A 22322-nucleotide genomic window follows, 5' to 3' on the forward strand; every position below is an offset into this window, starting at 1 on the left:
TGAGGCCCCTTTTACGGGGAAGTACGGCACCATCTCAATTCCCCCCTCCCCCCCACCTAATTTTATACGGTCTCCGGACCGACATACTGACTAATCAGGCCTATGGCTGGGTCTTAAGTATTCCTGACTGTAATCCGTGTGTGTTCAAGGAAGAACCGATTTGTCTGGAGAGAAAAACCCTGCTGTTCACGCCCAAGACCGGCTAACTTGGCTATGTCTGAGCAAGATTCTTAAGGTCCTCAAGTCGGCTACGAGAATCGAACTCAGGACACTCCTTTCCCTTGCTTAAAAATGTTGTTTTGATATGGCCAAAATCTCTCTCTTGGTATTCGACTTTGGAGTGGAAAGAATGCGAAAACAGACGACTCTTTACAAGTATCACGTGTAGTTTTTGTTGATACTGAAGTAGGTGCTTCTAACACCTTGCAGATGACTCTCTATAAGCGTCTCTCATACAGATTTGGTGTAACCGAAGTAGGTGTTAGGTTATTCTGACACCTACTTTCAGACGCCTGTTTATGAGGATCATTCCATACAGTTTTGCTGGAACTGAGGTAGGTGATATTTCTGACTTGCTTTCTTTGAAACATCATACCATCTTTATTTCTACGGATCAAATCAAATCCACAGGAAGTTTGCAAACAAACAAAGCTTAAGATGACACCATGAATTAATTATTATAGTCCTTATAAGGACTGGTTTAAAGGGGCGAAGCAAGAATGCTTTTCATCTTCCCCGTTATCTGTAGAGGACAGTGTGTAGGGATAAGGTGTTATTGAGCTATTAAAGCTCTGATCATGGCAGGAGGGTAACAGCGATAGCCGAGCCTCGGTTGGAACTTCATTGGCTATAGCATTGCCATCCATTGCCCTCCAAGGGTATTGGATTGAATGAATCAATCACCGCATCTCACGGTCGATTGTCATTAATGAATTAATTAAAAATATCTGAGATTATTATAATAGAGCAATGAATAAAAAAAAATGATGTATAAAATTAATTCTCATTCTTCTTATTATTAATAATTATTTTTAAAGAAATGTTAGACCAGCTTATTTTAAATAAATAAATTTATTAAAACGTTAATAATTAGATAGAACTTAATAAAAATCAATTCTTCCTAAATATTAAATAACGATAATGTTTTGAGATATTTTATGGTTCTTGTCTAGTCTTAACTACACAATAATTCAGCTATAAAAACAAAACTGACTTCATTAACTTTTTCTCTCTTATCAAATCGTGGTGATGACCTCTTGGCACGTGTCGGTTCTTAAGTTTCACAGCTTTCCCTACAACGCGTTTTTTTTTTTATTTTATTTTACGGGTATCACTGTTATTCGAATGGTATTTGTTACTGAGCTTTTATCTGAAAGTGTCACGTGGGTGTTTGGAATGCTAGTTTCAGGATAACGTAGCTAAGTCAAACTGATCTGATCTCTCTGAGTACGCAATCTTCACCGGTCCACATGGTTTTGACATTTCAGAGAGCTGAAATGCACCAAACAAACAGGTGTCCCTTGTGGTGACGTTGCCTAGGCAACACATTTAATCTTTGTTTAGATGATCTGTTTTTTTTTTTTTTTTTTTTTTTTTTTTTTTTTTTTTTTTTTACTTCTTCATGAGTAAAAGATTTAAACGATTTCGTATTTTTATTGCAGTATGTCTCGGAGCCATGTCCACATCAGTGGCTTTATTTCTATCTCCTGTTGTCGTGGCTTTTTGCAGGCGGAGAAGCACTCGACTCATGGCCGTTTTGGGCGGTCTAATCACGGCTTTAGGCTGCCTTTTCACGTCCTTCGCCTCTCAGTTCCATCAGTTGTTCCTGAGCTACGGAGTCTTCGTGGGTTGTGGGGTGAGTCTGACGAGAGACACTTCCTCCATGATGGTTGGCCAGTACTTTAAGAAGAGGAGGGAGTTGGTGGAGATTATAATTTCGTCTGGAACGGGAGTTGGTATGGCAACCATGCCACTTTTTGTCACCGAAAGTGTAAGGTGAGTATTATACTTTTTTTTTTTTTTTTTTTTAATTTATTGCCTTGGAAATGACAATATAATAAAGAAAGCATATTTGCTCTTCAACTAACACTGTGGGTGTGAAGCCATCCTAAGCGGAACATATAAATTAAAAAATAGAAATATTTTTAAACAGATAATGAAAAGAAAAAAAAATATATATATAATTAGAAATTAATATTTTATATCAATCACAAACAGCTGCTTTATATTTATCATGAACTAGAAATCTGGTTTATATTTCCTGCAAGTAAAAAATCCAATGAAATAAGATATGACCAATTTATTACAAACCATTTGTTGATTAAATTGAAAAAAAGGAATAATACATCAGCCAAATATTATAAATGAATATTAACTACAATTATACAACCTTCAATGCTATTGACTTGATGGGTCCTTATAGTCCTTATAAGGACTGACTTAAAGGGGCGAAGCAAGAATGCTTTTCATCTTCCCCGTTATCTGTAGAGGACAGTGTAGGGATAAGGTGTTATCGAGCTATTAAAGCTCTGATCATGGCAGGAGGGTAACAGCAATAGCCGAGCCTCAGTTAGAACTTCACTGGCTACAGCATTGCCATCCATTGCCCTCCAAGAGTATTAATCACCGCATCTCACGGTCGATTCACGATAGCCAACCGTCCCACTTGATGGGTGAAGCAAACATGTTTTTCATATTTCCCTTTGAGTATGGAAATTGTGTATGGGATGGTTTCGAGCTTTACGCTCGCCCCTAACGGGAATTGTGGTTAGTTGTGTTCAGCTGGGAGTAGAACTGATTTGGGTCTTTTGTGTTTGAAGTAGACTGTTTTATCATAATTGGAGGCTTGTTTGAGTATGGGTTTGGGTGCGTGCTTGCCTTGGCGAAGAACTTTTCAGCTAAATTGCGAAGAAGGGAGAAGATTAATGGAATTCTGGTCTCTAGATGGATCTGGATGTTTCTAATAAACCATGGGGAGTCTACAATGATCCGCAGGCACCTGTTTTGAATCCTCTGAAGTATGGTTCCATTTTGAATCCATAGAGGTAGGGCTCCATGCTGGGGAGGCATAAGTAATTACAGGACATATCACCATCAGGTATATTACAGAGATATGATTTAATTAACCTTACGAGGTTTTTCGGTAAAACCACGCTTTTACGAGCTTGTAGAGAAGGCCTTGGTGCCAGACCTTATTAATAGCCTTTGCTAGATCCATAAACATGGCTGCGGTGTGTGTGTAGGTTCCAACTGAAATCATGCGTGACGTATTCTACCATTCAGTGTATTTGTTGTACTGTGCTGTGCTCCTTCGGAAGCCAGACTATTCATTAAGAATGATTATTAGCTTTTTTTGTCGTCTCTAATAATCTTGAGAGGATTACTTTCTCAGCAGTTTTACCTAGGATGGACAGCAGACTGATGGATCTGTCACATTGGGGGAGTTGGGGATTAATTACAGTCTTTTTTAAGGGTATGATATCAGAAGTTTTCAAGGCTTTGGGAAAGTGCTGTAGTCTTATAATTGCATTTGTTATGTTAACTAGATGCGTTATAAGTTATCCTCTATTTATCTAAAGTTTCGCTTAACCTGTCTATGAACCTTATATATGAGATTAATATTCAGGTTTTCATATGACGGGCTGCACTGCTCCTCCAGGCTGTTAACTAGGGCTTCAACTTTATCTTTATCGGAGTGTACATTCCAAGTTTAGTCTACATGGGAGGGAGAGGTTGATTTTTCCTGGTAAGGATTTTCATAAATTTCCAGATTATATGATCTTCTGAGTTGGACAGTGTTTTCGCACTCTTGATTTCTATGTTTTTGAAGAGCATCTTTGATTACTCGTCTATTCAAGTTATTTAGGATAGTTTTATCTTGAAGGGGCCTACTGTTGTGATATCTCTTCCTGGCTTTATTTTTTTGTCCTGATTATGTCCATGATATCCTCTGGGATTCAGCTAATCGAATGGATGCATGTAGTTTAGGTGACAGATGCTATTGTTTTATTGGTCTGGTTTGTCAAGTTATTCACGGCTACATCTGTCGCCTCCTTTTTGCGAATGATAGGTAAGGGCCGATAGGCTCATGGAGAACTTTAGTCAGCTTATCCCATGCTATGATTGAGTGAGGAGGGAAGAATTGATCTTGCGTGCCTAGTTTGACCAAGATGGGATTATAATCTGATGATGATTCGTTAACCGTTTATAACTGGTACTGATATCTGGTGTTTTTAAAAATGACAATGTCTACATCCGAGCTGCCTGGGGAGTTGCGATGGGGGGGGGGGGGGGCTCGGCAACTATGGCTGTATTGAGAGTTGAGTAGTTGTATAGAATACGGCCACTCCTGTTGATTTTGTGGAGATAAAGCAAGCAGTATGCTTAGCATTAAAGTTACCTGCTATGATAATGGAATCTGTAGAGCCGAGAATGGAGTCTAAATCTGACATTAATGAGGGTTGCTTGTTGAATTGTAAGCTGCGTAGATTTTGAGATTTTTCACACCAACACCGCCAGCATTGTTGGTGGGCACCTCCACATTTCATAGTTTGCGGGTTGGTTTGGATACACGTATTATGGTTCAGATAGTTTTTAATATAGATGACGGTGCGTCCGCCTCTGGTTAAGCCTATTCTGCAAAACGACTAATCAGGTGTCGTAGAGCACATAGAGATAGTGGACCTCGTCGGCATTTGTTTAGCTACGAAATTCGTGAAGGGCAGCAACAGCATTGCAGTTGCTAAGTGGTTCAGCTTCACTAGCAAAGCACTTTGGGACAAGGTTAGTGCTATCACTGTGGAAGGTATCAACAACCAGAATGAACGGGAAAAAATCCCGTGTTCATCTTTTTAAAACCCTCCTTGCACCTGCCGAGTTGGGTGATATGCAAATTCCATGCATTTGGTGTTTACGATGTCTCTGGTGATGAATTTTGGAACTGCTTTATTTTTTCCTTCTCAGATATCCCTTCACGTGATGCACAATGTATTCATACAAAGTTTCGCAGCATTTGAATCACTGGGTGGCGCTTCACAAGGCCTTACACGGTGATACTTTAATTTTGATCATCTGGTCGAAATCAGCAACACTCAGAAGAGGATCTATGAGATGACTACTGTATGCGGAATCAAAATAACAACAGAGCCGCTAAGGAAAAAGGCATCAGCAGGACAGTGTCATACATGCCAGAAGTTTGGCCACGCCCAAAAATTATGTAAGGCCGACTTCAAGTGTCTGAAATGCGACGAGCGCCATCAAACTAGCACCTGCTCCAAGCCCGGCTCGTGGCGCTAACTGCGGAGGACCTCACAATTACAAGGGGTGCATTATCCATCCAAAAAAACCCGGGGTCAATGAGAACTACCATTTCCCCACAATAACGCTCAACGCAACCAAGACGGTCACCCTCCAGCTCAAATAGTCTACTCTGACAAATCAGGAAAGAAAGCAACCCACAACCAAAACATATGTCGAGGCTGTACGAACAAAGACTACGGCATCTCAAGAGCAAGAAGCCCAACCTAACATCATATTATAATATTATATCATAACATAATATAATATCATAACATCATAACATAATATTATATTGTGAAATAAAACATATATGTTTTATTTCATAATATAATATAGTTTTTCAATAATTTCTTGGATGTGGAAGCGATATCTGAGAAGAAAAAAAGTTTCAAAATTCACCACCAGGAGTGCTGTATGATGTACCGAATGTAGATGTAATAATTTTTCTCTCTGTGTGTGTGTGTAAGAAGTAGAAAAGCAACACAAGCATAAATAACACACTTTTATTCACTTCCTTCCCTTCACGGGCTGTACTGTTCAATGTACTGCCTTTCCCGGTATGCCACAAACTGCATCCTTTGCACAGTGTGTACAACGACAGAACACAGGTCGTCGGGACTGGTTGCACACATGCTGAGTTATTCTGTCTTTCAATGCTGACAAGTTATCAGGATGATCCTGATAAACCCCGTCTTTGAGAAATCCCCAGAAGTCACAAGAGGTCAGATCAGGTGAACGAGGCGGTCATGCAGTGAGAAACGCACGGCTGATCACTCTGACTTTCGCAAAATGTTTTCTAAGAACAGATCGACCGATGGAACTACTTTTTTCTTCTTCTTCTCGGTTATCGCTTCCAGATTACGCACAATATATTCATGCAAAGTTTCACAGCTTTTGGATCACTGGGTGGCGTTCCACAGATAATAACAATAAAAGCAACCTTATAAAATCAATGATAGTTTGTTATTTTGACAACTTCAATTTTTCTCCTGCGGCGATATGACACAATTTGTAATCATCGCTCAAACTATCACTTTAATTTTACATGAACAAAGCTCTTCCAAATTAAAAAGAAAATCTCCCAATAGAAGTCAAACCAAACTCCAAATGCTTAATCCTTATATAAGGACTGGCTTAAAGGGGCGACGCAAGAATGCTTTTCATCTTCCCCATTATCTGTAGAGTACAGTGTAGGGATAAGGTGGTATTGAGCAATTAAAGCTCTGATCGTGGCGAGAGGGTAACAGCAATAGCCGAGCCTCAGTTAGAACTTCACTGGCTATAGCATTGCCATCCATTACCCTCCGAGGGTATTAATTAATAATTAATTACCATTAAAGATCCTGCATCGGTCTTCTTTCTTCCTCCCCCCCCTCTTTTTTTTTTTTTTTTTTAATACTTTATCTATGTAAGCTGATGAAAAGTGTATATTTATTTATTATTATAATAAAATTAATACCATTAAATTTCACCATTATTTTCAAAAATTTTACCACATTATATAGATACACCATTTATTTAAATTAAAAATCTTATAATATTACATAATCATATCTATATTATAATATTTATATTATGTAATAAGATTTATACAGAAGATTGGATTATATAGATGCATGTATCATATATTATATAAAAACTGCACATAACTTATTAATAAACGATTGCTATTTTAACAATAATTTAATAACATGAATATAATAATTATTATTATATAAAATAAATGCGGATCATCAAGCAAATCAAATAAGTACGATAACTCATATTCTCGACTTTCGCTCTTACTAGGTGGGAGTATTTCATTGGCTGAGACTCTTTGCATCAGAAACATTAGAAAAATCTTGCTTATGCTAACAAACTAATTTAAAATGTAATATCCATATTGTTGATATGCTGTTTATATTTATATTATTATATTGTATATGATATACTGTTCCGGAATTATGGTTTTAAGGGAATAGGGAAATATATATATAAGAGGATTTTTTTTTTTCCCCTTGGCATTTTGTCCGAAACAAAAATACACTCGGGTCTCTTTTATGCGGTAGATACGTTACCCAGAAAACTGCATATAAAAAAAATCGCACGAAAAAAGTCCTAACTCGTTGAAAAATCTGGGATACGTTCCATACTTTTCTAAAACCGCATAAAACCGAAGCAATGAATTAAAATAAACCTAAAATCGCATAAAAAAGTTTATAAAAATTCAGAAAATAAGAATGGCTAAGTTTGTTGTAAAGCTTTATTCATTTAATTTTATTGAAAAGTAACAATTTTTTTTTAAATTTTTTCATCAGAATTATCATCGCTATTAGACAATATTCGGCAACGTTTGCGAACTGGTGCAAAATCACTCTCATCGCCAGAAGAGATATTTAGCGCATCAGATCTGTATGGTAAAGGCAATGGTTCTTCACAAACAGAATTAGCTTCACCCTCGTTTCTGTGCTGATTTTTTTCTTCTGACAATGTAATCAGTGATTAAACTTTGCGATGATGATTTTACTAATTTTTTTTTTTTTTTATATAGCTCGCGATATCCAGACATACAGTTCTTCAGCTCACGTTGGAATTTAAAAGCTCGTTCAGAATTTTTGTCATTAACAAGAAAATGATTTTCGAGTTTATTGCACAGTTCAAGACCTTCTCGAATTATATTTGCAGTGAGGGGACAGGTTTATCTTCCGCTTCACTATCGTATTCTGGATCTTCGACGATATCTAAAGTTAATCGATATCCAATAATATCATCGTCACTTAAGGCATTGTCCACATCATGCTGGATGTATCAAAACCTTCTCCACCAATTTCATGTGCTAAAGTGATGATTTCAGCTGATAATGTAGATGTTTGCATGAATACACTGTTTGCAACACATCCAGGCCAAGCTGCTTTCCAGCAGGCATTTAAAGTTTGTAGTCTTATTTCAGCGATAGCAGATGCAACATGATTTAAACAGTCCAAAATAGAATTTTTTTTCCCCAAACGTCAGTTACTGTTAATGATTCATTTTCTAGTTTATCCAATATAAATTGGAAAATGTGCTTAACGTATTATTTTTTAAAAGTAGCAATTATGCCTTAATCTAATGGCTGAATAATCCTTGTTGTATTGGGTATAAAAAACACCACCTGCACATTGCGATGTTCTAAATGCGGATGACTTGATGCATTGTCAACAATTAATAAAACTTTAAAATCGAGAGCTTTTTGCTTCATATATGTTTCCACTTCTGGTACAAAGCAATTATTGAACCATTCAGTAAATACAATTAAGCAGGCTTTTGTATTAGCCATCCAATGTACAGGCAGCTGTTTTAGATCTTGGCCTTTTAGAACAGGTGGTCTTAGAGATCGATTTACTAGGAGGGGTTTCAACATTCAATCCCGTGATGCACTGCTACAAAGTAACAACATTACTCAATCTTTGCTTTAAATCCACTTGTTTTTTCCTCACACTTTGCAATGTAAGTTCGACTAGGCATTTTCTTCCAAAACAATCCTGTTTCATCAGCTTTAAACACTTGATTGGGACAATATCCATCATCTTCAATAATTTTGGCTAACTTCTCTTGAAAATTTTTGGCTGCTTCTTCATCTTCTGCTGCAACCTTGCCTGTAATCTTCACGTTACGAAGTGCATTCCTTTTTTAAAAACCCAGTTAACCATCCTTTGCTAGCCGAAAATTCTTTATCAGCCTGGGAAGCGGAAGTAAATGGCTCCAATTGCTTCATCTGGTCATAAAACCGAAGAGTTTTTTGTTTAATTAAATAACCACTTATAGGAATTCTCCTTTGAGTTAATTCTTCAATCCAAATTACGAGCACTCGTTCCGTTTTTTCTAATAAAGCATCTCTTGAGTACGACGATAGTTTGGCACTTAGTTTTGCGCCAGAAATGACAGATTTTCTTATTGCGACTTCATTCTTTTTAATTGCTCTTATAGTAGATTCGCCAAAATAAAAAATGTTTACCAATCGCCGTAGATCCCCCTCCTTTTGCTAAGCGATCTAAAATTGCAATTTTCATTTCCAAAGAAATTGCTTTTATTTGGTTTTTTTTTCCTGCATTGGGCCAAATTAAATCTTTAAAATAAAAATGAGCAAAATTTAGACTTACGATAATGAAAAGACAAACACTTACTCACATACAAAATTAAACTTCACGGACACTCATTGCTTACACGTTCCACCAGAATGTGCTGACACACCTTGTTCATTAGGTACAACGGGGAAACCCCAAATTTGCATGGAAATATGCACCGCATAACTTCAAAACCGCTTAAAAAAGATACGCATAAAAAGAGACCTGAGTGTATTTGTTTTGGGCGAATTGTTTAAAAACATATTAAGCATTTTAAGGTAAAATTTAGGATTTTCAGTTTTTTTTTTTTTTTTATTCTATTGCATATTTATGTGCAGTTTTTATATATGATACACACATCTATATAATCCAATATTCTGTATAAATATTATTACATAATTTAAATATTATTATAATATCATAATAAGATTTTAACTTAAATAAGTGATGCATCTATATAATATGGTAAAATTTTCGAAAATAATGATAAAATATAATGATATTAATTTTATTATAATAATAAATCTATTTTTGGATATTTGTTTGCTAGTTTCAAGATTAGTGCTTTTGCCATTTTCATATAAAGACTCCGGAGTTAATAACGAATATTAACTCCCGAATTAATGCTATTAACTAAAGATTTGGACTCTAATTACCTTTTGGTGCATCTCTGAGTGTTTTACCATTAATTAAATTAATTATGTTAGCATTATTAGTACTGTTTTGGTCTTGTATAACAGTTTCGATTTATTTTAGGATTACTACAGTTATTATTACCACCACTATGGATCATCAGGACTCGTAAGGATCCACTCCACTGGGAACATAATATTTTTGTTTGCGAATTGTTAATAGCGTGTGTTCTCTGCCGATTTGTCTGTTTTGCGGGACTATAAAACCTTGCTATCTTTGCATGATTTGGCTAAATCGTCTTTACTTAAAGAAGCACATATAAGAAGAAGAATTGAATTCGGGTCTTTTTTAAAAACAGTTTTACTTATTTTATAACGAGATCGAATGAATTAGTCGAATCCATGCTAAATAAATGGAATTCTTTTTTCCAGGGCTATGGGATGGACTCTTGGCTTACAGACTGTTACCGGATTAGTGGTTTTAACTTTCATCCTCGGTGTTTTTTACCGACCAGCCTCCCTCTATCATCCTCAAAGGAGAGCAATATTGCATTTAAAGGGATTGCAAAAACGATCCAAGGCCAAGGATAAAAATGCCTCCAAAGAAAAGCCTCCATTTTTTGATTTTGGTGTGTTAAAATCAAGGACTGTTCAAATATTGATCTGCGGGTCTGGATTGGCAGCGTTCGGAGTCAACTCTCCTCTTGTTCTCTTGGTAAGTATACTTTTTTTGTTGTTGTTAACTATGTAGTGGAAAAGTGTCCGAAGTATCTACACTTAGAGAGATCCCCGACTTGCTTGTAAAGTGATAAATGGTTGCTCGTAGCTCCATCTATTGTCATTTGTTAATACTTCAAGAAGTCATACATAGTACGTCGCAACCGAAAGCATATCAGTTTTAAATAAACTCGGTCGATATCAGTTAACGAAATCATAAACTCTGGGTAATTTATAATAAATTTGGTGAAAGAGATGGTCTACGATAGAGGAATTAAGTTTTCTTGTGGTCAGAAATTGTCAATTCTCGTAAACCGCTAATAGAGATGGTAATAAAAAATAATAAATAAATCATCATCATACATTTTTGAAAATTATGAAGACAACTATCGTGTTTGAATAAAAACTTTAGTTTAATATAACTCAAATCTACATTCCACGTTTCGACCTTTATGTCAAGGTCATCTTCTGGAGCGTACACACTATACACAGAAAACAAGCTACACTACAATCAAACAATCAATCAATGGTTTGTTAAAGTTACTGACCAACCGCTACAACAATTGTTGGCCTGACCTCTGGTGAAAAAAAAAAAATTATACATCAACGCTAGAGTCCTATTATTAGTGTTATCTGTTCGTTGTAGAAATACATTGGGCGCAACAACAAGTCTATGTATCTATCTATATACATATATTAACATCATGATTATACATGTAGATTCCAGCCAGTTGGTGTTTCTAATACTAGCTGAAGATTGGCTAGAGTCCCGACTTATGCTGGATCTTATATATTAGGTAGGCTGAATGTGTGCCATTCAGATCCTTGGAATTTTCATGCCATCTTTGTTGTTGATATTTGGATGGTTGATCAGGATTTCGCAGGCTTCCTTAAATTTCCTTTCATACCAGGTTTTTGTGCAGTGTAAAGAGCGGATGCTTTTCCAGTTGATTTGGTGTAAGGTGTTGAGCACGTCATCTGAGAGGCCTGCTTCACCATAAAGGTCATATTTAATGTGTTCTTTCTTGCGTATAGGGATTGTCCGTCCTGTTTCACCAATGTACGATAAGTTACAAGTGCAGTGGATGCAATAGACTCCAGGATGTGCCAATGGGAGGAGATGATCCTTAGAGGAGCTGAATATGGTTTTAAGTTTAGTGGGTGGCTTGAAGGTGGCATTGAGGTTATAATGTTTTAGGATTCTGTTGATTTTTTCTGATAACCGTTTAATGTATAGGATGGCTATGCTTTTTTGTTGTTGTTTTCTGGAGTATTTTATGAATAGTATTTTTGTTATAGCCATTATTTATGAATGTGTCACTGATGATTTTTAGTTCTTGTTTCAGGGCTTACTGGTTTAGAGCAAATTGTTGTAGCTCTGTTTTTATGGGTGTTAATGACTCCATATTTTTATGATGGGTGGTGGTGGTGGTATGAATTAGCATGTATTATTGGCCCGTGTGTGTCGGTTTTCGGTAGACCGTAAAGGATAGACTGCTTGAAGGAAGACGTGTGACTAGTGTGTCTAGGAACGGGAGCGCGTTTTGATTTCGATTTCGATCGTAAATTGTATGCGTTCATGTTGTTTGTTCAGGTGGCTAAGGAATGTGTTTAGCGTTTGTCGCTGGTGCGGCCAGATAGCGAACACTATCTGGCGCACGGGCCAGATAATGTTCGCTATCTGGCACACTATTTGTTTAAATATAAAGTTAATTACACCTGTTATTTTTAAATATTTTGCAATTTTTACGTTTATATCTTTTTCATTTTCATATGTGATCATACATCCTAATTAGTTAAATGAATTCACCTGTTCAAAGATCTTGTTATCTATTACTATCTTAGTTCTTGCTGGATGATCTTGTCCTTTAAAGGCCATAGTTTTTGATTTTTCGGTTGATATTATCATACCATAATCTTTGGCTATCTCATTTAGATCTAAAATAGCTTTCTGTAATTTATCTTCAGAATTTGTAATTATTATTTGATCGTCGGCAAAGAGGAGCGTGTTTAAGTTTACTCTAGGAGAAAGTTTAATTCCTTGATGTAAATTTTTATTCCATTTTATTATTATTTCATTTAAGGAGATATTAAAAAGAATTGCTGAGAGGGGACATCCCTGTGGGACCCCTTGGTTTATCTCTCTCGTATATGATAGTTCGTGATTTAATCTTATTTTTATTTGATTATTTTCAAATATACTTGTGATAGCTTTTAGGATATTATTTGACATTTGTCTTTCTTTTAATATGTTAAATAATATGTTTCTTTTAACTTGGTCAAATGCTTTTTCAAAGTCAATAAATACAATATGTGTTTCTAAACTGTATTCTCTTCTTTTCTCTATTATTAAATTTAGGCAAAAGGCCAGGTCTATACATGATCGTCCTTTTCTAAATCCATTCTGTACTTCTAAAATAAAGTTTTCGGAATATTTCATTAGTTTGCTATTTAAAATTCCGCTATATATTTTGTAACAGGAATTTAGTATACTGATACCTCTATAATTTTTAGGGTCATCTCTATTACCTTTTTTAAGATAGGAATCACAATTGCTTTTTTTTTTTCATTCTATTGGGGGGATACCAGATGAATAAATTTTATTTAAAAATAATAAGAGTCTTTCTTTGAATCGTGTTCCTGCGTATTTATATAGTTCTGAACCTAGTTTATCTTCTCCAGGTGATTTCCCGTTTCTTGGTTCTTTTAGGCTGATTTCTAATTCTTCTTTAGTTATTTCCTTTTCATTTTCGTTAATTGTTTGCCAGTTGTCTTTTTTAAAATATTTGTCTGTCCACAATTCTGTGTAGTAATTTATAAATTCTTCTAATTTTAATTTGGTGTTTAATTTCATGTTTTCTTTGGTATCTGCATTTAAGTGTTTCAAAATCTGTGAAGTCGACAGAGACCAAAGAGCACAAGCAGTAGTCATGATTTGGATTCATAACTCCCTTTCAAAGCAGTTAAAACATTATAAATTATGGAATGAAAGAATAATAGAAGCTAGAATAAAAATAGATAGAGGCTATTTAACAATAATTAGTTTATATGCCCCAGAAGAAGGAAGAGAACAGGATAATATTGATTTTTATAATCAGCTACAAAACATATATAATAAAATAAATAAAAACGATTACGTAATTTTAGCAGGAGACTTAAATGCAAGAATTCGAAACACGAAAATTAATAATAATATAGGAATACATGGAGAACATACTCTAAACGGGAATGGTAAAAAATTGATTGACTTTGTAGTTTCTAATAACATAAAAATAATGAATTCCTTCTATAAACATAAAGACATACATAAATATACTTGGGTAGCAAGAGGATGGAAATCAATATTAGATTACTTCATATTAAATGAAAAGACATCAAAGTTTTCGTTAGATGTTAGCGTTCACAGAGGATATGAAATAAGCGGTGACCACTTCCTTGTTAAAATAAAATTAAGATTATCACCCAAATGGCTACAAGTAACAAGAACAGAAAGAAAAATTGAAACATTTGTTTACAAAAGTAGACTATTGAATGACACAAATGTACAATAGCTACATGAACAAAGAATTAACCAATATCTAGATAAAATAAAACAAAATGAAGAAATAGAAAGGCTTAATATAAAAACGATACTAAATGCAGCAGCAAATGAAAGCTTAGGAAAGACCAAAAAATTCAATAAAAGGAAAAAACGGAAGATCTGGGATGATACAATGAAAGAAATAATCAAAAAGAAAAAAGAAGACTATCGCAAATGGTTAAGCAGTAAAAGGTTAGAAGATGAAATAGAATATAAAAGAATAAGAGCCATAGCTAAAAGAGAAGTCAGAAAAAGACAGAGAATCATGGAACAAATTTGTTTCTAATTTAGAACATGATTTATATAAAATAAGACCCAATGTATATAATAAATGAATAAATATAAAAAAAATTATGCAATAATGTAAACAGAAGAGGAAGCTCAGGGGTAGTAAATTCAACTATTAAAGAAATATTAGTTAAAAAAAACATTTCCTCAGTCTTTCTCTAAAATACGGATTTTTTTACATCCGTTAAAAAATTTAAGTAAATTGATTTATGCGATTATTTAGTCATAATTGCATAAATGAATAACCCCACAATCATAAGTGATTAACTTTCTTAAAATCTAATTAGCTGTCATTACTCTGGCCACGGATGCCTCGCTCTCACTGGGTATTTTATTAGTAAAATTAACCATTTAAACTCTGGACTTCGCTGTTAATATAAATGGTAGTCTTTTAAATAAATCCCGTTTTAAGTCGTGGAAGCTAACATAAACCCATGAGAATATCTGCTAAATTTATTTTAAATATCTGCATTTAAATAAATAAATCATATTACTTTTATTTAAAATATTAGCGCATGCGTTTTAAATAAATATTATTAAATAAATAATGATTTAAAATAAAAGTAATAGTTGAGAAATAATATTTATTTAAAACACGTGTGCCAATATTTTAAATCTGCTTAAAATGAATTGGAAGCTAAATGTAAGCAAATAGTACTGATAGTAATAACTGATGACGCTGCATTAATTATGAAAAAATTTAAATATTAACACGGCTGTGGTCTAATCTAATATATTTACATCATGAAAGAGAAAACAAAAACAGGTGTCAAGAAGAAAAAAAAAAATAAGGATTATCTAAAGCCAAGTTTATTTATAATATAAAAAATATTATTTCTCAGCTATTACTTTTATTTTAAATCATTTGAATGTTCCCAGGAACATCAAAATGTTCCCAAGAACATCAACTTTAAATATTATTTCTCAACTGTTACTTTTATTTTAAATCATTTGAATGTTTCCAACAATTACTTGCAAAAAAGAAATTACTTTTGAGAATTACATATTCACTAATAGTGCATGCTATTTGATATTTTTGATATTTGATATTTGATTTAATCAATTTTAAGTTATTACAATTTATATCATAAAAGAAAAAAATAGGTGTTGGAAGAAAACATAATAATAATAAATATATATTTCAGAATATATTTATAATGATATAATATAAGATTAGATATTTAGTTTAATTTATTTTTCTTATAAATTAAGTACAAAGCTATTATATTAACAGTAATACTTTTCAGATTTATCAAGGAAAGCAGGAAGGATTGGATCACCAAGCTCTTGTCCTCCTTCAGGTGTTCCTTGGTTTGGCATCAGCCTTGGGAAGCAGTGCTTTCGGCTTCATCGTCGTGAAAAACAGCGTTCAATGCATGATAGCTCGCCAGTATTTGTGTCAAGCAGCTTCATTCATGGTGAGTGCCTCCCTGCTTGCTTTCACAGCTCTTGAAGAATACCACGGATACGTGTTATTCGTGTGGATCTACGGCATCTTCTACGGAGGTTACCATTACTCGCTCAAGATGTTCACTTTCGAGAAGGTGAGGGCTAGGAATTTTGCTCGGGCGTGGGGTTTTGTTCAGTGGGGACAGGCCATCCCTAACGTCGTTGGACTCTCCCTTACAGGTTAGTAATGCAATTTCCCGATCAGCAGATAACAAATCTGCCCCCCCCCCCCCATACACACACCTTCGATATTTATCCTATCTAAAATCTGAGATAGGATAAATATCGAAGATATATATATATATATATATATATATATATATATCTTCGATATTTATCCTATCTCAGATTATATATATATATATATATATATATATATATATATATATATATATATATATACGAAGCAGAAACCTTTGTATGTTGCATTAGGATTTTTTATTGCTCGTCGTCAAGGTTACTTTGCATAGAACTGTGAGTGTTTGGGGTGGACGATTCAAAAGCCGATTTTTCTATTCGCGTAATCCAGATATGTTCTATGACATTCATCCCTGAGAATACAGTCACCATGAAGGGGGGGGTGTACTCTTGCCCATTGTTGAGCGATATCAGCGCCAACTTATCTATTGGATTCCGACTGTGTTGTCGAGTGTTAGGTTTACGCACGAATACGCGTCCCTTGCCCATGTCCACTAAAACTTCGAATAAACAGACCATCTCAAGTCAGAGGCAGGGCCGACCTTCTCTATAAAGGGAAGTGCAAGAAACATTTTGGGGCTCTAAAGTATTTTTCAAAGGTAAAAATTAAAGGATTCGAAATAAACGTATTGAAAAATCTCTTACCTGCAAATGATTTTGGTACAGGAAATATAACAGGTTAATATAACGTTCACTGAACACAAAACAAAAGTATTAAATAATTAAAATAAATAAATATATAACACAAACAAAAGTAACCTGGCTCACCAACTAGCGCACAAAAACTATTTACAATTAATTATTGTTTAAAGTAATCTCTCTCTATGTTCACTGAGCATCTACAGATGCTGCATGGTCACTCCGATGCTCGGTGATGTGCCACACCAGGCCTCGCCATGTAGTCCTGTTGTTTGCTTTTCTGGCAGCCTCAACTCTCTGAAGATCAGTCACTCCACACACGCCATCCATCCATCTCATTGATGGTCTACCCCTGCCTCTTTTTCCAGGAACTTTGCCTTCTATTACTGTTCTGAGGTCCTCCTTCCATCCTTTCGATGTGTCCAAAATATTTTAACTTTCTTCTGCCAATATCCTTAAGGAGCCTTAAAGTTCTGCTGATCTTTTCTAACACCCATTCATTTGCACGCCTTTCAGTATAGGATATCCTCAGCAGCCTTCTGTAACACCACATCTCAAAAGCAGATATCCGTTTCTTACCTGACTTCTTTAGGTTCCAAGTCTCGTATCCATAAGTCGCTGTTGGCAAAACTGTTGGAAAAACAACTGCATCTAAAATCCTCAACTTTGTTCCCATGGAGATAGATTCATCCTTCCAGATTTTAGACAGGTCTCTGACTGCTGTTTTAGCCATTCCTAACCTTTTTCTGACGTCTTCTGAACAGCAATTCTTCACATTAATAATGGATCCCAGGTTTAAAGTAATAAAAAAAAATAAATAGGTTTACTATTTAGGGGCCTAGTTTTACTAACACGTATATTGCTTAATATGTATTTATTTAAATATGCGATTTTTTTTTTTTTTTTGCTATGTCCTTAATCATTTCCGAAAAATTACCATTTTTGGCAATTTCCTTTTCGATGCTTAATACAGCAAGTGCATTTAAGCGTTCTTCGCACATACTTGACCGAAGATAATTCTTTATCAATTTTAATTTGCTAAAAGAACGCTCTGCACTTGCTATAGTAACTGGTAACGTAAAGAAAATTTTCAATACAGTTAGCACATTTGGAAATAGTTCATTAGAACTATTATTTAATATTTATTGCAATATGTCTTGCGCGTTATTTACATTTTTTGCTCCAAGATCAATTCTTGTAACAAATCAATTTCCTGGATTAAGTCTTCATTTACATCTTTACTATAATATTTTACAAAATCCCTTGAGCGGTTTTCTAGTTCATTTTTTTCTGATGTTTTTATATCAGTGATTAATTTAAAAGAAGAAATAACATTGGGTATATTTTTAAATCTCTCATCTGTTTGTACAATAACAGTATCAATCACAACGTTGAAAAAGTGACATCTAAATTCCTCTACCGGGTTTAGTAAAACTTCATCTTTTGCTAGTTCGGAAAATAATCTTTTTCTTTTTCGAATTCTTTTTTCAGGGAAGTCTTCGGAAATATTCAAGTTTCGTGCTATCATTTTTGCGTCCTCTAAAAATGTGTTAAATTTTGATCTTAAATTTTGGATTTCATTTTTAATTTTATTCACTAAATTAAAAGCAGAGTCAAGAACAATTGTTTTTGCTTGAAATAGTTTGTCGATACTATTAATTTTTGACAATATTGTAAACCACACCGATAAGCTTAAAATAAACGGCATTTCTTGTAATGAATCTAGTAGACGTTTAGCTTCGGATACTGCTGTGTTATCGTTAATTGCACCAATAAATTCTTCTAAGGCATTATAAGTTTGTTCAAACTGTGTATACACTGCTTTGACACGTCTATTTTGGCTTCCCATCGAGTATCACATAATGGTTTAAGCGTAATATTTAAATTCTTTTGTATAATTTCCCACCTTTTGTAGATGCAGAAAATACGCAGTATAAACGTTGCAATATTACGAAAACTTTTTTTTACAATATATAACTACTGGAAGCAGCATCATAAATTATCCAATTAAAATAATGCGATAAGCAAGGTACATAAATTGCATGAGGGTTTAAACTGATTATTCTAGATTGTACGCCTTTATATGTTCCCTTCATATTGCTACCGTTGTCGTATGCTTGCCCTCTATAATTCATAATATTTAAATCAAGCTCACCTATTTTTTTTTTAAAATAAATCCTATAAATGACTCATTTATAATTAATGTTTTGTCTACAATTTACATATCTAATAATTATTGAAGTTTGTTCCTTGTGAGAAATATCAGGAGTACAATCCATTTGAATGCTGTAATATATGGCTGCTTTTATATCGTCTTTAATTTTATTAAGGACTTCATTACCTAATGCACCAGCAATAACTTACTCTTGAAATCTATGCGCCAAATGATGCACAATTCTTCTTTTTCGTATTTTTAATTCTGTTTACATGATCCATTAGCACAGGATCATATTTACTTAAAAAAAAAAAATTAAAAAAGTTCCATTATTCGGCGTTCCTATTGTTTCATGGGATCCTCGAAATGACAGATTATTACTTGCTAAAAATAGAATTACATCTGCAATTCTTTGGAATAGTAATTTTAGACGTTCGGTTTCTTTATTTATATTAATTTGATTTGTTCTGTCAGCGGTCGAACATAAATTAAACCTATTTAGTAATTCTTGCCAAGCAATAAAAGAATTAAAGTGACCAACAGAAAGCTCATGAGCTCGAATTACAGATGACAGTTTTCTGCATTTATTAAAACCATATATAAATCGTGTTGATTGATATTGATATTTTCCCCTTATTTTGGAAAATAATACACAACAAAAGCAAAATACTGAGTCTTGAGCTTTTGAGTAAACTAACCAGCTACGAAGCTGAGTTTCACCATTTGGCATTTTTTTAAAATAGTACGATGTAGAAAATGATCTACCTTCAACATTCTGTTAGGCTTTGCCTGTCGAATAAGTAAATAATATTAAATATTTTTATCCCATGAATTAACAAAAAGTTAAATATGTACATACTTTTTACAATATTACCAAATTTTAGAAACACTGAAGGAATGTTTTTATATTTTTCGTTTGTTTACTTTAGTACATCAGTTTCACCCTTATTTATCACTATTAACTAAGTTGAAATTAACGTAGTGGAGATCTAATCACGTGCAGACAACACTTCATAATCCTGAATATTGATAATACATTTCACATAGCTTTAAAAATAACTTACCGCATTTACTGGAATATAACTGGAATATAACTCGCACCCCTGATTTTACTTTGTTAAAAAAAAAGAAATCGAAAAGTTTCGCGTAACCACGCACAGAAAAAGAAAAGTTTAATCACGTTCACCTCATGGCAATAGGGACTCGCTTCCCGTGGCAAACCACGCGCCTTCCACACTAGCCAATACGTCTGCAGATGCCAGTAAAAGCAGGTCGGTTTATTGTATCACTGAATAAGGTACAGGCATTTGCAGTCTGTATAATATATTTCTCAACAAATAGTGCAATTAGAGACAGTTGGGATAAAAAAGGCACTAACTAATGAATCGCATGTCCCTTCCTCCAAAAACTATGCTATTTAGCCACAAGCAAAACCATATGCTGCACTGGCAAACACTAAAAACAGATGTGTGGGAGTCTGTCCCTCCAGCTGAAATGCAGAGCAACAATAAAGATCAACAGAAAGTGTTAAAATTCGTAAACATGTTAAAGCTAGGAAATATATACTGAATATTGTTATGGCACTTTCAGATATTGAATTTGATTGAAGAGAATTAGCATTTCAATTCACAAATTGTCTGCTGACTTTTATCTTTGACTCGCGTGATCTTTTGTTAATACCGCACCAATCATATGCACATATCTTTACTGGCCTAGTACCATGGCTGTCTGTTCATTAGCCATTCGTGAAGGATTGTTCATTAAGTAACTCAAGTCTTGTAAATTACTGCTAATTTTTGCTTGAAATAATGGGAAAGCAGATGGTGCTATTTGGGTAGGATGCACACAAGGAAACTGCTCTCAAGGCAGGAAATAGCAATTGCAATATTTGCGGGGATTTTACGAAAAAAACTGAAAACTTTAGTTTCCGAAAATCAATGTAAAGGAAATTTGCTTTTATATCTAATAAGTTAAACATATTAATTGACAATAAATACTTCCAATCCATATTTTAATGACTTTCGATTTAATAAAATCCAAAAACTTTAGAAAACGGATGCTTTCTTTACGAAACATGAAAAGATATATCAAATGATGGTAAAGGAGTCACGCCATGTCTGGATGGCTGACGCATAATACAACAACTGAACTGGGCAAAACTTGCACATCAGTATATCGTGGAGATATATCGATGGCTTGGAAATAGGATGTTTGTTTCTAATTTTCTTATTACTTATTATTATGAAGCAGTTGCTACATTTTAATTAATTATTGCATTTTTATTTGGTATAACTGTACTTAATAAAATTGTATTATGTTAAGTTAAAATATGTCAACGAAGATGTTCGAAATGTATTTTTTTATACGTTTGGCAGGCATGTTAAGGGTTGTCCACCCCTGCTCTAGACTAACCATACATAAAGAATATAATAAATATTTTTTCAACGGTTTCGATAACGAGCCAAATGATATGTGTAACAGATTAGAAAAAAAAAGTAACGATGAATCAGGCATTTTAGGTTAAAAATGAAATCGTGTTTGTTATTTTTATACACCGCATAAAGGAATCAAAAAGGTTAAGCGAAAACCCTAATATAATAGAGAAACACAAAGATATTATTATTACCGGAGGCCTTAAAATCCTGTCGATGAAATCCCTTTAGTTATAAGCAAAATTAGAAGAAGAAAAAAAAAGTAAAAAAATACTTTTCCGCAAAGGTGTACCGACTGTGCCCACTCGATCGTGGGGCCCGGGTGCATTGCACCCATCGCACCCCCCCCCCCCCCAGATGGCCGGCCCTGGTCAGAAGCGTAGCTAGGGAGGAGCGGATGGGGCGGTGCGCCCCGGGCAACACTTTAAACATTTTTGAACTTTTGCAGTTAATTCTAAAATACAGTCTCGAGAACTCATTTCCAAATATTGTGATACTACTGCGAAGTTTCCTCACAGTTGCTGTTCAGTGTTGCTAGTTGTGAGATGAGTTTTTCTAAATAAAATTGATTAAGAATTACCTACATTACTATGAAATAGACTTCGCTAATGTCATTGACGATTTTGCTAACAGAAAAGCAAGAAAAATAACATTTTAGAATGTTGAAATTAAAGTTTTACTTCAAAAATAAACATGGTGTTTTAATTTATTTCCCTATACATCGTTTTGACTTTTTGTAGTATTTTTGGTATATATTGAGAGGGGCAGCAAACTCAGGGAGCACCCAGGCGGCAAAAGCTCTAACTACACCACTGTCTCAAGTATCGTGTTTATTGGCTTTCTCTGCGACAC

The 22322-nt window shown here is 34.4% G+C and overlaps 1 protein-coding gene across 1 annotated transcript in view; it reads left to right on the plus strand.

The window, feature by feature from the left end:
- The window catches only part of LOC150096175 (monocarboxylate transporter 10-like), a 219320-nt gene that overhangs the window by 195106 nt on the left and 1892 nt on the right, over window positions 1-22322 (plus strand). Inside the window, exons 2-4 of the mRNA XM_090408999.1 lie at window positions 1662-1995; window positions 10445-10727; window positions 15845-16226. Of these exons, the coding sequence (XP_090265125.1) occupies window positions 1662-1995; window positions 10445-10727; window positions 15845-16226 (999 nt within the window). The remainder of the gene's footprint in view (window positions 1-1661; window positions 1996-10444; window positions 10728-15844; window positions 16227-22322) is intronic.

Source organism: Typopeltis vanoorti, chromosome 19, assembly GCF_054136105.1.
Source record: "Typopeltis vanoorti isolate ZY-2024b chromosome 19, IOZ_Tvanoo_1.0, whole genome shotgun sequence".
Classification (NCBI taxonomy): domain Eukaryota; kingdom Metazoa; phylum Arthropoda; class Arachnida; order Uropygi; family Thelyphonidae; genus Typopeltis; species Typopeltis vanoorti.